At 26.4% G+C, this 18,180-nt stretch overlaps 1 protein-coding gene across 4 annotated transcripts in view; it reads left to right on the forward strand.

The window, feature by feature from the left end:
* The window catches only part of LOC135922528 (phospholipid-transporting ATPase ABCA1-like), a 94,395-nt gene that overhangs the window by 49,206 nt on the left and 27,009 nt on the right, over positions 1-18,180 (forward strand). For 3 of the 4 annotated variants that reach the window (XM_065456896.1, XM_065456898.1, XM_065456899.1), the window contains 7 exons: positions 6,346-6,553; positions 6,735-6,937; positions 7,154-7,199; positions 7,497-7,741; positions 10,582-10,762; positions 13,677-13,971; positions 15,733-17,158. In XM_065456896.1, the coding sequence (XP_065312968.1) occupies positions 6,346-6,553; positions 6,735-6,937; positions 7,154-7,199; positions 7,497-7,741; positions 10,582-10,762; positions 13,677-13,971; positions 15,733-17,158 (2,604 nt within the window). The remainder of the gene's footprint in view (positions 1-6,345; positions 6,554-6,734; positions 6,938-7,153; positions 7,200-7,496; positions 7,742-10,581; positions 10,763-13,676; positions 13,972-15,732; positions 17,159-18,180) is intronic. The other variant, XM_065456897.1, reaches the window with a different exon arrangement.

Raw genomic sequence — 18,180 nt, forward strand, 5'->3', positions numbered from 1 at the left:
CGGGGAATGAGATTTTTATTCATTTTTTTACGATAGATGTCATGCCAGGTCCAAGCTCACAATATTAGGAAGCATATAATTATAATAAAGTTTATCAAGCTCAGCTCAACTCTTAATAATTTGTAAAAGATATTCCCATGTCAGGTGCAAGCTAATATTAATTTTGAGGTTCCAAGCCCAGTCGTATCCAATATAATTTTGAAAATTTTTTCCCACCTTGGAGATAGTTACATTTTTAATTGATTTATCATCACATGAAGGGGAAATATCTGATTTACCAATTAGTTTAAGATGTAAAAAAACATGTGAATTCCGTATTAAGGGAAACTGGGAAGGCCTGGGCAAACCACTTATTAGAGAATCATGACAAATAAAATAAAATATCCGACTCTTATACTTTTTGGTAATATGATCAATTAAAATTATGTATAAAAAATAAATTGTTGTTTATTATATAGGGTTATTGTAGCTTTTCGGATAAATTTAATTTATATCTTGCATTTCCCAAATTATTTGTCTATAATTTTATGTTAAGTAAAAAAAAAAATGCTATCTTAAATTACAAAAATGCCATTAAACACTAATGAAACTTATACAAATTATATATATATATATTTTTTAAGAAAATATTTTTTATTGACATATAAATTTAGGCTAATTTTTTAAAAAAATAATGAGGAATAATTATTATGTTGTGTATTTGATAAAATTAAGCAAAAATCCTTGTTGACATTTTTATTTCTGATGAAAAGCGACAAAATAAATCTGGAAGGTCGTCTGGAGAGGAAATAATTAATGTACAATTTCATATCATTTAGGGTTGTAGATGAAAGTAATGACGGATTACCAAAGCAGTGTACAAATCCTGATGGTAGTAAGAATTGTTATAAAGGCCACGACAGAACTACTGCTTATTTTTCCATTAATAAAGTTGATGAAAATTGCCGTACTGCACATTCAAGTTTGAACATTCCTCTAAATAATCATGAAAGTTTCTCAGAGAATCGGATAAAGTAATATTTATAATAACTCCTAGTAAAGTGAATGATAGTACGGAATTGAATGCTTATATTTGTTAAAAAATAGGGAGAGGTGGCATAGGGATTGTGGTAGTGGTGATATTTGGAGGCAACTGGGTGAAAATAAAATAAACATATAAATATAAAACATAAGATAAAAAAACAAAATAAACCTCCAGAGGAGTTAATTTCAAGCGTAGTTCTTTATTATTTTGGCTACCAGTAACTCTAGAACGGGCAAGGCGTTTGTTTATTCGTCATTATTTTCTTTGCTTATCTTTAATAGATTCATCATGTTTTGTAGCAATGTGAGGGATTAAGGTTGGGTTAGCTTAGACAAATAAAGAAATCAGGCAAAAATATAAATAAACATTATTATTGAAATAAAACGAACATTAAAACCTGTAAACCAGTAGATGGGTCAATAAATGCATATATCTAGTAGTTGGAGGGATATCATCAAAAACTTTGGGGGGGGGGGGCTTATCGAGCCTATTATGATATTCTAAAGGTTTATTTTGCATTTGTTCTTTATTAATGGCTGATATATCAATATTTGAACAATTATAAAGAGGAAATAAGATGGGGATAGTTTTCTAAAGTAAAAAAAATAATTCTCAAGTTAATTTTATAAGATAGGAATAAAATAAAATACCATTCGGAGAGATCAATTGACAAACTTTAAAAAAAAAATAGGATCCTTGTGAATAAGTATAGAATAATTTAAATAATATATAATACCGTAATTATTTTTTTTGGAATAAATATAAAATCATAAAAATAGAAAACCCCGTTTAGTATTTTTTATTGAAAGAATAAAAAGGAGAATTGTTAAAAAAGGTAGGAACCTTAAGAATAAATATATAATTTTAATTGAATATTGTAATATATAATGATTTTAGAATAGATGTAAAATCATATATAATAATAATAATAAAAATAATGTACTATGTATATTTTTTTGAGCATTATACAAAATAATCAGCAGGAATAATAGAGCAATGGTAAATCCAACTAAATGGTAAGCTTTTAAAAAAGTTCCTTAAAAATTGTTATATTAATTTAGTTAAATTTTAAAAATGTACTTTGTATAATTTTCAGTTAGACAAAATATTCATCTGCGGCCCGACAAAATGAATAGCCTTAAAAATACGAAAAAATTTCCAAGCATCCAAGATTTTAATAATTTAAAAAGATTTTCTCAAGCCTATTTCAATCCCTAATAATTTTGAAAACCAAGCAAATATTAATTTTCAGAAATAATTTTTAAGCCCAGTCCAACCTATAATAATTTTGAAAAAACTTTCCCAAGCCTAGAGATATTAAATTTATAATTAATGAAGGAAAAATCACTGATTTACCAATTAGTCTACAAGAAAAATATATTTCTTTATAAAAATATTAACATAAGACTAACATTTAACATTAAAAAATCTCAATATAGGTTCAAGCCCACAATATTTGGAAAAAATTTCCAAGTATCCAAGATCTTAATAATTTAAAAAAAATTTCTCAAGTCCAGCTCAATTCCTAATAATTTTGAAAACCAAGCCAATATAAATATGATATATTTTTTAAGCCCAGTCCAACCCATAATAATTTTGAAATAATTTTCCCAAGTCCAGAGATATTAAATTTATAATTAATGAAGGGGAAATCTCTTATCCAATTAGTCTACAGGTAAAAGATATTTCTTTATAAAAATATTAACATAAGACTAACATTTAACATTAAAAAATCCCAATATAGGTTCAAGCCTACAATATTTGGAAAAAACAAGCATCCAAGATCTTAATAATTTAAAAAGATTTTCTCAAGCCCACCTCAATCCTTAATAATCTTGAAAACCAAGCTTATATTAATTTTGAGAAATATTTTTAAGCCCAGTCTAACCCATAATAATTTTGAAACCAAGCCCAGAGATATTAAATTTATAATTAATTAAGGGGAAATCTCTGATTATTAATTAGTCTACGGGTAAAATATATTTCTTTATAAAAATATTAACATAAGACTAACATTTAACATTAAATCCCAATATAGGTTCAAGCCTACAATATTTGGAAAAAAATTTCCAGGCATCCAAGATCTTAAAAATTTAAAAAGATTTTCTCAAGCACATTTCTATCCCTAATAATTTTTGAAAACCAAGGCAATATTAATTTTGAGAAATATTTTTTAAGCCCAGTCCAACCCATAATAATTTTGAAAAAATTTCCCAAGTCTAGAGATATTAAATTTAAATGAATGAGAAATCTCTGATTTACCAATTAATCTATGAGTAAACTCCTAGTTGAATTTCTATATAAAATATTAAAAATTTGTAATATTTAGTAAATAATGTATTACTTTGACAATTGGTTTTAATATGGCCTCCTACAGTTGCATAGAAAACTTAAGTTATAGAATCTGTATAAAATAAATAAATAAAATCAACAAATAAAAATACGTACCGATGACATGACATAACGATGACATGACGTAGCGATGACATGACGTAGCGATGACATGACGTCACGATGACGTAGTGAGGACATCGGAAAATTATAATATAGATATTTTTAAAATTGTAACAATTTTTCCATGAGAAGTGAAAATGTGTATTTATAGTTCCATTAGCTGCAATCCGTTTAATTTTTAACTTTTCAATGGTTCATTTGTGGGGAGAGTAAACAAGGTTAAATTTGTAATTTTTGCATAGAATAAATTTAAGCATTGTCATTTCTACATTCTTCCATAATTGTATTTAAAAATATTTTGATAAAATATCGAATATATTTTATTTCTTAAGTGTATCTATTAAAATGTATTTTATGATGATTCACAAAAATACTTGCATAGGCAGTAAATCACCTTTACAAAAATAAAAAGAATGGATAAATTTTATTTAAAACTATAGTTAAAATTTATTGAAGGACTATGGCCTTTTTAGTTTTTGCCATTCTTCCACGCCTTCTCTTTTGGCCTATTTTAATTTTTTTTTATTTCATTAGGTAATGCAAATATTACACCGAACATCTAGTGCTGCTAAGTGACAACTATATAATTGGGTATAAAATCCAACTTGATTAAAACTAAATTCATCCTCAGTTGCATTTTTAGAAATTGATCAAAATCATTCCAAATTTTGTTTATCCTGTGTAAATATTCTTCCTAATAATAAAAAAGAAATAATATGGTAAGAAATGTCTAATGTTTCCTAATAATATATAAATAAAGATATGGTTATATATTTCTCTGGAAAATAAAAAATTTAGATTATTAATAGAAAAATCATGTTTTTATTATTAAATATCTTATTATAAATTAGTCGAAAAAATTTAACAATAAATTTATTTTATTTTTCATAAAAAAACTTTAAATTTTAACAATAAAATAAATATTTATCAAATTTGATGTAAAATATAAAAAAATTGACTATATTCTGCTTCCGCTAATATTGCAAAAATTTATAAAAATTTTTCATTTTAAATAAGTATTAAGAAGTCAATTATTATACAGTGAAACGGGTGTTAATAATCAACTTAGACTAAAAGGGGGTAAACATAATAAGATTTTATTTTAATTTATAATTATAGTTGCTTAAAAAAACAACATTTTATTTAGAATAATAGCCGCATGCCCGTAATGAAATGGGGGAATCAATTTTTTTTGTAATAATCATATACTACACTCATGCTTATTATAAATTTTTTGCTATTTTTATTGAAAATTTGTAATTATTAATTTTTATTATTTAATCTAAGCATGGTTTTTACAATCCATTAGAACTAAATTTTGTTTTCGTTTATCTCTCATCATTATCTAGTGCTCGATTAACCTTCTTGAGTGTAGAATGAGGCATCACAAGATTGATAAACCAATGTTGATAATAGTTGTTAATTTATATAAATTTTTAATTAGAATTAATAATATTTTTAAAATATTGTCTTTCTGCTACTTGGCCTCTAATAATCTCTTTGTTATTTTCATTTCTTGATTTAATAGATTTATACTAAGGTTTAATATGGATGCTATTGCGGGGGGGGGGGGCAATTTATTTGCAGAAAATAATTTGGATCATAGGCAGTTTATAAAAAGGTATACAAGGATATAATCATCCTCAGTAAATCAAATCGTTCTAAAAAATCCTCAATAAAATAATTTATTATTTCATATTAATTTCCATTTAAAGAACTCCAATTTTCACAATCAAATTTTTATTTGGTATCAGCCAAAAAATTATAAACATTTTTAGGCGTTTTACGAACTCTTTATAATTTATTTTGGGTCAGATAAAATTTTGATATAAGATTTTCTGCCTTAATCTTTATGAAGTCGAATGATTTTTCATATCTTTTATTTGTTAATATATTAATTGTATAGTCAAAACAATTTTTAGAATCCACTATATTAAAGATTCTTATTAATTTGACAAAGTGTCAAACTCAATCATTAGCAGAAACAAATTTATTTTTAAACATAGACCCGGCTGAACCCCATTCTGCCCGAGCAGGGCTCGTGCCAGATACGGGTCAGGCCATGATTTGCAGATCTCTAACTTTCATGCCCTTTTTACATTACAATTTCTATCAAGCACTCTTGCTATTTCAAATAGCCTTTTGAGGATGCACGTTTTAATAGCCCTTTCTTTACAGCTATTCCAATTGCAAAATCTTTTCTGCAATTTCACCCTTGTTATCAAATATTTCCCATAAGTAAAACAAATGGCAGCATCAGCTCGTCTCTATACTAGGTCTTTTGAAAGGATTTTGATAACTTTGTTAAATGTATTTATCTAGTTTTATTTGTTTTGATACACCTTGCCAAGGTTATTTCTGATTATAATGGAGCTTGAAACAACAGTTGTTTCATACTGAACTTACCATATTCAAGAAGAAGAGGTGGAGAAGAATCATTATAGAAACTGATAGATTTGAAACACTAGTGTCGTGTTGACAAGGAATAAAAAATGCGTATATCAGTTGTTGTTTCTTCATTTAAATAAATATTTTTAAACTAATATTTAAGAACAATCTTGTTTATTCATAATTTGGTTAATTAATTATATATAACTAATATTTTTATAATTGTTGTTTTTTCATTTAGATTTATGACAAATGGAAATTAATAACTAATATTTTTTTTATTTTTAAAGCCGTAAATATTTTTGGAGACCATTTCTGGGGGCCAAAAAAATTAAAGCAATTAGTTATATCTATACTGTATAATACAATTTTTCTATCTCTGATTATATTACCTATATTTATATATTAAATTATATTAGAAATTATTAAATTCTCATTTGCATATTTAATCTCCTGCATATCTGTGAATCAATATTTAGGAAATAATTTCCATACTGGAAGTCATAGATATGCTGCAATACAGATTTAGAATGGCTAAAGATATATCTGGTGGAATGAAACGTAGATTGTGCATAGCTATTGCTTTCGTAGGGAACAGCAAAATAATCATATTGGATGAACCGACCGCGGGTGTCGACCCCTTTTCAAGACATGGTATATGGGACATTTTGATAAAATTCAAAAGAGGTTAGTTTTCTTTAAGGTTTCTTGTCGCACACTGTTCTATAAATTAAGCATTATTTTATTATCAACTTTATTTATAATGTATGGATAGTTATACCAATTTATTATGAGGTTAGCAATTTATTTTAGTTAATATTTGCTCTCTTCTTAAGAAGTCAGGAGTTTTATTTTTTGGCCCTATTAGGTCGGACTATATTGCTAACCACGCATTACATGGATGAGGCGAATCTCCTCGGCGATAAAATTAGTATTTTGTCGCAGGGTAAATTGAGATGTAGTGGTTCCACTTTATTCCTGAAATCCATTTTCGCCAAAGGTTACAACCTCACTCTTTTCAAGGATTCTAAGAAATTGAATACCGATCAATTGGCCCAAATGGAATTGATGGTGATTAAATAAATATATTTCATTTCTAATTTTAAATACATTTAAATATGGTTTTGAACTATTAACGAATTATATATTGAAGTCTTTGTATAGGTTATAGGTGTCAAAACATTATATTTAAAAGATTTTTGCTAACATAATTTTTTAAAATTACATTTTAGTTATGTTTATAATTTATACGAATAATGTAAAATATATAACTATTCTTTTATTAAGCTACCGTATGTTGATAGGCTTAAAAAAATAGCAGATGAATCAAACGGTATACACTCTTGAATGTTATTTTAATAAATTAAATATACAATTATTAATTTTTCTTGACTTATTGAAGCTTTGATAATCATGTTCAAAAAATTTTGAATTATTTAAATTCGATAAAATAAAAAAAAAGTAATTTATCTAAAAATCTAAAATTTCGGAATTCAAATCTTCATTGTAAAGATACAAATATAATATAGTTTTTAATTAATGTTTATTTATTTTTAATGATATAATTACTGTGTATTTACTGTTAAATCAATATTTATAAGTATTTTTTTCTGCAACATAATGTTTAAAGAGGTAAAGGAAGAGTTTTTTCAAGAGATCTTCTTGTCTTTACTCAGGCACTTCGTGGCAAATAGCGAATTAATTGAACATATAGGAAATGAATACACTTTCGTTTTACCTTATTGGATGAGGTCAAACTATTTTGATTCGACCATGAATTATAAAGCTCTCAAAGATTTGTTCATAATACTCGAAAATTACAAAGAGGCCCTTGGCATAGATAGTTACGGTTTGACTGACGCTTCATTAGAAGAAGTAAATTTTTAAATTTTAACATAATTTCATATAGGGTAGACCAGATCACGGCGAAGTGCCACGTGAGTCGAATTCGATTTGTTTTAAAACTAATTAAATCTAAATTTCCTTAATTTTTTTATAACTTATATATTTTAGTATGTTACAATGGTTAGGTATTGTGAATAATTCGTTCTTACCTCTCTTAGCGTTTAATCTTCCATTTTCTAACAAACTATTTTCCAATTTTATTTTTTAAACTTGGCAGCATTGTTTAAAATAATTTACTTTTTCATTTTATTCTAAGATAACTTTAATTCCTGATAAGTAAGGATGGAATTTCCGATTTTATAATAAGAGAGAGGACCATGAAGTTTGCTGGGGCTAATTACTAATTACTGGTCAAGTATCTGATTTTACCTTTTTGAGACAGCCCAAGGTGGTTAAATTATACCACAAAAAACTATAAAGCTCTGGTTTGTATTCCAAGCTATGTAAGATACAGAAAAATCAAAATATGTGTTAAAATAAACTTTAAAAAAAAACAAGTAAATCATTCAAAAATCATTAATTAGGGAGAGGGAAGCATACCAAAAAGGAAATAAAATACATTTTTTAAAGCAACTTATTAAAAAAACTCAAAAATGGGAAATATCAGATGGTAAAAATAAAAATATATCAGGCTAGAAAATCTTTATATACTCAAATGTGTGGAAAAAGTAAAATTAGAAAATAAAGAAAAATCATTAAATTTTTTTATAAACGCTATAATTTTATAATCGTTAATTGTTGTGTTATACCAAGGTAGACTGGAACAGGTAAGTATGAGATAATCTTGTATAAGTTAAACAGATTCCATAAATTATAGTATCATCTTGCAAAATATAATATTCACACATAAATTTTATTATCTACAACTTTTCATTAATATAGTATTTCTAAATATAGGTAATAAATAAATCATCATAAACAAAATAATATTTCTACATCATATCCTTTACATATCTATAAAACATTAATTTTAAAATAAACAATTAACCAGAGACCTGCAGGCCGGGCCGTATTTTAAATTTTTTAAATATACCCGGGCCGGGCCGAGCCGGGCCTAAAAAAAATTTTTTTAAACATATCCGGGCCGGGCCTAAAAAATTTTTTTTTAAATATATCCGGGCCGGGCCTTAATTTTTTTATAAAAATTTTTACATTATGAGTTAATAGTTATAAGATTATATTATATTATAGTTATGATTAATATAATATTGGGTGATGTTAACACTACCTAACAACCCACAGATCGATCTAATTATTAATTTCCTTCAAATTTATTCAAAGTATTAATATATTTTTTTATAATTCATATCTAAATTTTTACAACATATTTTACCAAAACAATCAAATAAAGGAATATCACTTCTTAAAGTTTGTAATACCTTTCAAAGCGAAAAGGAGAAATAAAATTGATTTTACTTAATATAAGGCATTTTTTAATTGAAAAATTTGTTTTACACAAGTATCATTTTATTTCTCTTTTTCTCTGTCCCAAATTCAAGCAATTACGTATGTAGTCAGGGACAGATCGCAAAATGACGGAAAACTATATAAAAGATTATATTAAATTACAAGAGGCTCAGGAAGTAAATGAAATACCATCGACCAGTCAAATTACGACTGTTGTTAAACAAACTGAATCGTTTTATGACAAATGGGGTGATGGTAATTCTGGTAATATGTCAATACCCGATGATTAATATTATAATTACATAAATAATAGATAAAACATTTAAGGTGGATAATTTGTTAGAGTTGTGGGCGGCTCATCAAAGCGAATTTCCAATTTTAGCAAAATTGGCAATTCCTGCTTTAAGTGCAAGCTGTGAGCGGAATTTTTCCACTACTGGGAGAATTCTTGAAGAAAGAAGAAGTAATCTTCAACCTGAAAAGGTAGATATGCTTCTCTTTCTTCATGATAATTTGTGAATTTTTAATATCTTTCTTGAGTATAGGGTTTCGTCAATCATGCTGGTTTTTTACTTTGCAAACTGTCAAATATTTATTGCATTTATTATATTTACCTTGAGTCATGAAAGTTTTTAATCCAACATTTTTCATTATTTTTTTTTACAATATTATATAATACAATTATCTTCTTTTGTTAAAAATTTATATTATAAAATAAATTATATTAATATTGTGCAATTAGATTATATTTTCAAAATACTATTTATTATACATGCATTTTTTTAAATAGCGATTTATTTTTATTTTATAAATTAAATAGTAAATTAAATACATTATATTATATTCTCAAAATATTTTCCATTTTTATAAATTAAATATTAGTTTTATTTTTTGTAATATAAAATATAGTATATGACAAATATTATTACCATTTTTATGAATATTAGTTTTATTTTTATAAATGCAATATAAAATATAGTGTATGCTCAAAATATCCATTTTTATAAATAACAGTTTTATAATTTTTATAAATTCAATATAATATTCTCAAAATATTAGCTTTTTACATGTATTTTTTAAATAATAAGCGATAATACTCGCTGAAAAATATTGGTAAAATACCTCATAGGTGAATTTTTGTATATACCAGGTCGAATATAATTTTAAAAAATTCCGAGCCGGGCCTGAAATTTTTAAATCCGGGCCGGGCCGTAAAAAATTTTTTTTTAAAATATCCAGGCCGGGCCTAAAAAATTTAAAACCGGGCCGGACCGTGCAAATGGTACCTCTGCAGGTCTCTGCAATTAACTAAAGAAAATATATAAATACTTTTGGATAATTTTTTAAAATTTATATTATAATTTCTTTTATTTTAAAACATTTTTTTATTCAAATGCGTTTAGGTATTTATAAAGGTAACTGCATTGCATGATGAAAATTTGGAAAAAGATATGGGGGATTTGTTATATCAAACAACGGATAGAGGCAAATATGCAATGCCCATGTTAAAAAGTGCTGCTATTCTTCTGGCCCGAAAAGAAGGTTTGGAAAAAAGGATCGAGGCAATTTCTCAAATGAAAGAGGGTCACTTATTATATATATTATGTAATATGGGAAAAACCTTGTGTAAAAAAATATAGATCAAAAAAACATTAACAAAAAATAATGCTGGGAATCTCAGGGGGAAAAAATTAAGGCAACAAAAAATGCGGGGAAAATAACCTTGAGAATAAACTGCGAAAAAAAAATCTATAGGAATAAAAGTCTTCGGAGATAATTAATATATATCTAAAAATAAAATAAAATTAATAAGATTATTATTTAAGGTCAAGAATTACTTTTAATGCATGTATATATAAAGATTTAAGGAGTGAGGGATAGAGAAATTGTCACCTAAATAGAAGTTAGCTAGAAGCCCGGTCCGAATTGAGTAAGGCTTGGTCCGGGCTCATAAATTTAATATACCTGGCAGCTATGGATCAAAATATATTTTCAATATTAATATATTAAAAGATCTAAAAAAAATAAGATATAAAATGATATTTTAACCAGGCATGTGAACGTTCCTTTCTAAAAAATGGGTTCGGGTTTGGGTTCAGTGAAAAATTTCTGAACCCGGTTCGGGTTTAGGTGGATACAGGGTTGTGAGACCAGAAAAATAATGACTTATTGAAATTAGTTAAAATAACAGAAAAATCACTTTTTTAAAAAAAAATGCTTGGACCCTGAACCCTAAATTTTAAAAAAGGGTTTGGGTTCAGGGTTCGAGTTCTCGTCCCTGATTTTAACTTCTTTTCTTAAGAAAACAAATTTCGCAGCTTTTTGGGTTAATATAAACCTATAGTGTATTATTAAATGTTAACATTAATTATTGCCATAAATATTACCTTCTATTTTATTATTTAATATATATTTATTTTTCGAAAACTTAATGAAATTTCCGTATTTTTTTCCATACTTTTCTTTCTTAAATTTTAACTTCCTGCAGATTTTTTCCTAGAGATTTTACTTCTAACGTTATTTTATTAACAAGTTTTTTCTTCAGGCAGCTTTTTTTCCATAGTCTTTTTTTCCGAAATAAGTATTAGAGAGCATTTAGTCCACACCATAGCTTATTTTTATTCTTTGAGTATTCTATTTAAAGCCTAAACATCATTTTTTGGTTTTTTTTTTATATAACTTTACATTTTTACCCTTCCGACCCGAAACATCAGAAAATTTGAAGATCGTTTTTTAAAAAAAACTCATCACATTGTTAGGTTCAGGTATATTTAAAAAATTAACATTTATAAAAATTGGTAGGGAAATTTTATTAAAGTTTTTATTTTTAATTTCGCTTATATTTTTTCAAATAATCTTTATTTTGTTTTTTTGATATTGGGTAACCAAAAAACGCTTTTAGACCGAATTTACTAATAATAATAAATCAAAAAGAAATGGGTATTATTTTCCTCCGCAAAATAATAATTTTTACTAAAATCGTAAAAATTCTTCCCATTTAAGCTTTGTTTGTAAGGAATAATGAAACCTAATTAATGCGAAGAGAATGGAGAATCAAATTATATTCCTACATATTAAATAGAGATTAGATAAAGTATTAGTTGTTATTTCAGCAACATTGGAGCTCCCTCCCCTTCAGATAGTTCTCATGTTTTAGGTTTTGGGCACTCGTGTAAATTTATTATTCTTTGGAAGGGTGGAAGATCTGGGCAGTTGAACCATAGAGTTATGTAACCATTTTATCTCATTTAAGTATGTTATAATATAGCTTTTAATCAGGTTTTTATAGCCAAATACTTGTTTTATCATTCAAGAAAGTTATACAGGCATTTTACGATGCCTTATTAAATTTATAATTTATCTTTTGTTCATATTAGACTAGGCCCTAAGCCCGGCCTGGGTACAGAGGCCGAGTTGTATTTTTATTTTTTTAATATATACCCGGGTCTTGCTTAAATTTTTTTTAAAATACCCTGGCCGTGCCTAAGAATATTTTATAAACCAAATATTTTAAATAGCCATTATTATCTATAAAAATTAAAATAAATATAATATATTTAAAAAGAATCCGTACCGGGCCTAAAAATCTTTTATAAAAAAAATCCGAGCCATTTTGGGCCTGAAAATATAAATCCCGGACCGGGCTGATAGATTTTTTTTAAAATCCTGGCCGGGCCATTCAAATAATACCTCTGCAGATCTCTGATTTAAATATAGCTTTAAGTTTATCATTTCTAAATATATAAAAGAGCCATGGCTGATTTTTATAAATTGGTTCGATTAGCCACGGTCACCCTTCTACTATTAAATTTATTCTTTATTTGTATTATTTATTATAAGCGACCTCATTATAACTTATGCATATGTTATAAATGTCCCAATAGCTTAAAGTAAAATTTAAGAATTTTTGGCAATGATATTTCATCTAGAATGATGCTAAATCCTGAAAATTTTTACTTTTTCTCTTCAATCATTTATAAGTTAAAGGGTGTTTCATATTAAAACAAACCCTATATATTCGATTATAATTTTAAAAATTATTGAGAGTTCAACCCATTTTTTAGAAAATTCCTATATCTCTGAATATAAAACTTAAATTTTAATTTTAAGTATTCTATACTTTTTTCCTGTTTTCACTTTCGGTTTATGTGAATATTTTTGAGTTATAGCTCACTTTAAATATAGAATCATATGTAACCTATAGCAGTTATTATACTTTAAATCTATCTATCAAAGATATTTACAATCTGAATTTTTATGAAAATTCGTTCGGCAGCTCATATCTCGCAGTCTGGTATTTTTCTCTACTATAAAATATATAAAAATATACAAAATTTTTAAAAAAAATATAAGAAGGATCAGGCCGAAAATTATATTTTTTTGTGGTATATATTTAAATGTATCCTGTCTGGATTAAATAATTGTAATGAAAATGAAACCCTATTTTTTAAATAAATATAAAATTAAACCATAAATTACTTTACATCTTCATTTATAGAAAAGGAAATCAAAGATAATGAAATCCCTATAGAAGGTCGCATAGACTTCACTGGATCTGGAAAAATAAAAGTATATAGTTGCAAAAGATACTTTCAACAATACACCGCTATATGCCAAAAGCGTTTTAGAAGACACCTCCGCAACTTTAAGGGTTTTCTTGTGGAAGTAATTTTACCCGTGAGTATAATCTTTTTCACATTACTTTTCACCAGACTGATTCCTTCTTCGCCTAAAACTTTGCCCTTACCACTCAGTCCCTGGACATACAAAGTATCGCAATATGTTTTTTTCAAGTATGCTATTATTTCCTAATATGAAAACATACCTATTAATTATATACACAGAGTTGGGCAGTATTTCCAATACTTGTATCATTTTGCATTTTAATAAGATATGTAAACCTAAACCTTCTAAATATATATTTTTGGTCTTTGCATCTTTTGTCAATTTTATAATTAAAAATACAAATACTTTTTTACAATTTGTTAAAAAGATAGGAATTATTTATAATAATCTTATTTATTTCTTGGAGTTTTGTATATTTATTAAATTGTTTCTATTTCCTCCCCTTCTTTTGATTTTCAAATTGCTGGGGAAAATATACAAATACAACACACCAAACACAATCACTATCGACATATTATATCAAGTATAACGGTATTGTAATATTATACTTAGGAGTAGATTAAAATAATAATAAAAAATTTAAATCGAAATAAATAAACTCATTGTAATAATATATCAAAATAAAATATAAAAATCGTAATGGAATTATAATTCAGTCAATGAATGGTAAAAATTTCTGTTATTTATTTTTGATAATTAATATAAGCTAATTATGAAAAAAAGAGTACAATATTCAACATAGTGAATCTTTTTTGATAGCTCTGCCTCACTAATCATTTTTTTAACATGAGAGGTGTGGGAGGAGACCTGTTTGTTTACATTAATCCTTATTTAAAAATAAATATGTATAAACATATGGATTTCAAACAAATTTGCCATAATCAGAAACGCGGAGCAGAACACAAGTTCCCATGAAAAAAATTACACGTAACTTTTAGACAAAGGAAAAGATCTCATGTTTTTGCTTGCGGCAGATAAAAATTTTTAAATTGCCTTTAAACGATTTAATATTAATTTATAATCCAAACCTTAATCTATAGATTAAAATAATATAAAATTTATATTACTAATAATTTTCTAGTTAGATCATTTTATGTGATGGTCATTTTCAGGTCATCGGTGTTGAATGGCCACACTATTTTATATAAAAAATTTATCATTATTTTGAACTATAAACTTAAATAAATTCATAGATTTATCCAAGCCATATTTGAACTCTTATTTTTATCTGAACAAGAACCGATATTCTTTTCGGTTTAGATCCTAGCTTAAAATAATATTTCTGATCATTTAATATTTATAAATATCAAAAACACATAATTAAGGCAAATATTTTAAATATTATAAAATAAAATTTAAAGGATAAAATTGGAAATAAGGTGCTAGGCTCCTTTAATTACTATTTTTTAAAGAAACTTTTAAAATATTTAAAAAATTTCGACATACATACACAATCAATATAAAATATTATTTCAAAATTTATATTTTTTAAATAACCTCTTAGGGTACGTCTAAATATGACGGGATATTATAAATAGTTATGAATAATGTGGCTGTATTACTAGAAGTTATCAGATTTCATTTCATATACCCCCTCCTCTCCTACCCCCACATAGCAAATATGAATTATTTTAACACGTAATATGTAGACTGTATAACATACTTTCCGAACTTAATGAATAATGATTCTTTAAGATTTTTTGATATAAAAGAGTATGTTTTATGTAAGATACAAATAGGTATTTTTTAATCTTTATATAGATTCCTTTTTTTTTTAATTTGCCCAACTCTATATACAGTATCCTCCAGTCTCATTAACATATTTCAATTATTAAGAATATACTAAAAAATTATATATCCTATTATATTAATTCAGGAAGTTTATATTGATTTTTCATTTATGAATCCACATAACATAAAAATATAAGAGAATCTACCCACGATAGCTCCCGCCCAATTTTATCGCAAGACAACTTTGTTTTCGACTCGGTTATATCATCTCTTCAATACGACAATAGTACGCAATACATCCGGATAAACACGAGTACTCAACCCGTTTGTATTTTTTTAGTGGACGAAAAAAATCGAAATGCTCCATCCTATGTCTCTCTTGATGTTTTCCATCAATCCAATAAATCCATTCAAGATATTTCTAAGGTTATGCCTCATGAAGCTGGATCTCGTATGGTTTACAATCTATGGCTGGCGGATATGGAGAGAAGATTGTGCACTCCTGGGGTACTTTATAATGCAGGTCCTAAGCGTTATACGAACACTATATTAAAACTGCATAGCGATTACCGCGATGGAATAAAATTAAATTTAGGAAGCATAGATAGGAATAAATTTGGAGTTAGTAGAGAACTTAATAAGTCTTATCATTATAATTCATATGGAAAGGGCTTTATTCCTTTACACCTTAACCAAAAAAGCAGTATATTGGACATTCTAGGAGGGAATATAATAGGCGGAAATAGCGATATGAAACTTGATTTGAAGGATAATTTGAATATTTTTGAGCATAAGATGATTGGAAATATAAATAATTTAAAAAATAATGGGACAATTGAAAAACTTGGAATAAACTTTGGATCTTATAGTAAACATATTAATGTACGAGATAAAGTAAATGAGAAACAAAATGTTTTCCAAAAGATATTTAAAAAAAATCAAATAATAGACCCCAAGAATAATGATATATCTATTTTATATGGAAGTTATAGCAGTTATAACAATGACATTAAAGTAAAAATGGATAATTTGCCCAAATTCTCTGCAAAAAAAAACAAACGCCATATGATAAATCAATTCAATCGTGAGCAATGTCATTGCCCACATCGTGAGAATCCAACTATTTATCACTGTGTTCAGGGCTCAGCTGGAAAGCTCCCATTTATAATACAAACTAAGGGACCATATTCATTGCTCAATTATACTGGAAAAAAAAATGTATCATCTTACATGGTGAAGACGACTTTCGGTTTTGACTTATTTCGCGTTGGAGGGTTAGAGCATGTAACATATAAGGATATGTTAAATACTAATGAAGGAAACTCTTCTAATTATGATGTTAATCGGACAAAACCCGTTCTAGTTCGTTTTTTGGTGAATAATCTCAGAGCTCTTCTTACTAACTTGCCAGATAAATTAAAAACAAGGTATCGCGAAAAATACAGGTTGCTGGCTCCCTTTTTAGAAGAAAAACCCCGGGACTATGTTAAGATATGGTATGACAATAGGGTGATGCCCAGTATGCCTTCCTTCCTCTCATTATTCAATAATGCTTATCTGAAATTCCGAATAGGACAAAAAATTAACCAAAGTAGAAAGTCTGGAGTTCCTGTTTTACCTATGGTGAGAATTTTTAGTATTTTAACTTAATAAATGTTCTATAATTTAACTTAATTAGTATATTTATTATTTTGGGTTTTTTTAATTGATTAATATTCTTTTTACTTTTAATGCATAACCTTTTTATCTCTCTAAAATTAATTGAAGGCAGGACATATAAAAATCGCACTATAATTACTCAATTAAAATTTAAGAAGAATATTCTTATATTGGGATTTTTACGTGTAAGTTATAACTAGTGCAAACTAGCTATTAGAAATAATTATCTAGCAATAATTTCAATTTTTAATAGATATTATTTAGCTGTACGGTAACATAATTTGATGCATCGATTAAATGTCATTCCTAAAAATTGCGAAGGAATCAAAATAGATAAGGAAACTATTCCATTTATCATATATTTCATACAAATATTAATATCAAAAACCAATATTATATCCTATGATTATATATATATCAAAATATTAATATTACAACCTGTTTCAATTATCTTTATTATCTTCATTTAAATATTATAACCCACCATTTTTATTACATTTATACATATAAATCAATCTTCTTCTTAAAACAAAGGAAATTAAAAACAAAGAAATTTTCTTAAATATTGACAAAAAGTCCATAAATGTCAACTACAAATCAACAGATACAATATGCCCCACTTTCTTGAGAAATAAAACTGGGTAAAGAAATACAATTTACGCATATATAATCAAGTAAATGTCTACATTAATTCTAATAAATGATCAAAAAAAAATATAAAAATTATTATTATTTATTTTCATTAAATTTTCTTTTTTCTGTTCTAGGAAGTTCCATATTTCTCTTGACCATATATAATTGCATTGTGCTGTTGATTATCATTTAATTTTAAAGGTATTCGGGTCATAGCTTGATGGATATTGTACTGTTGATTGTCATTAATTCTTAATGCTATAGTGGGTCATAACTTGATTGATCCATTGCATCATTAGTCAGTCATGATCATTCTATCTTAGGCTTGGTATCATTAGTCCAGCATCATTTTA

The sequence above is a fragment of the Gordionus sp. m RMFG-2023 genome, chromosome 1, assembly GCF_954871325.1.
Source record: "Gordionus sp. m RMFG-2023 chromosome 1, tfGorSpeb1-WG-v2, whole genome shotgun sequence".
In the NCBI taxonomy this organism is placed as follows: domain Eukaryota; kingdom Metazoa; phylum Nematomorpha; class Gordioida; order Chordodea; family Parachordodidae; genus Gordionus; species Gordionus sp. m RMFG-2023.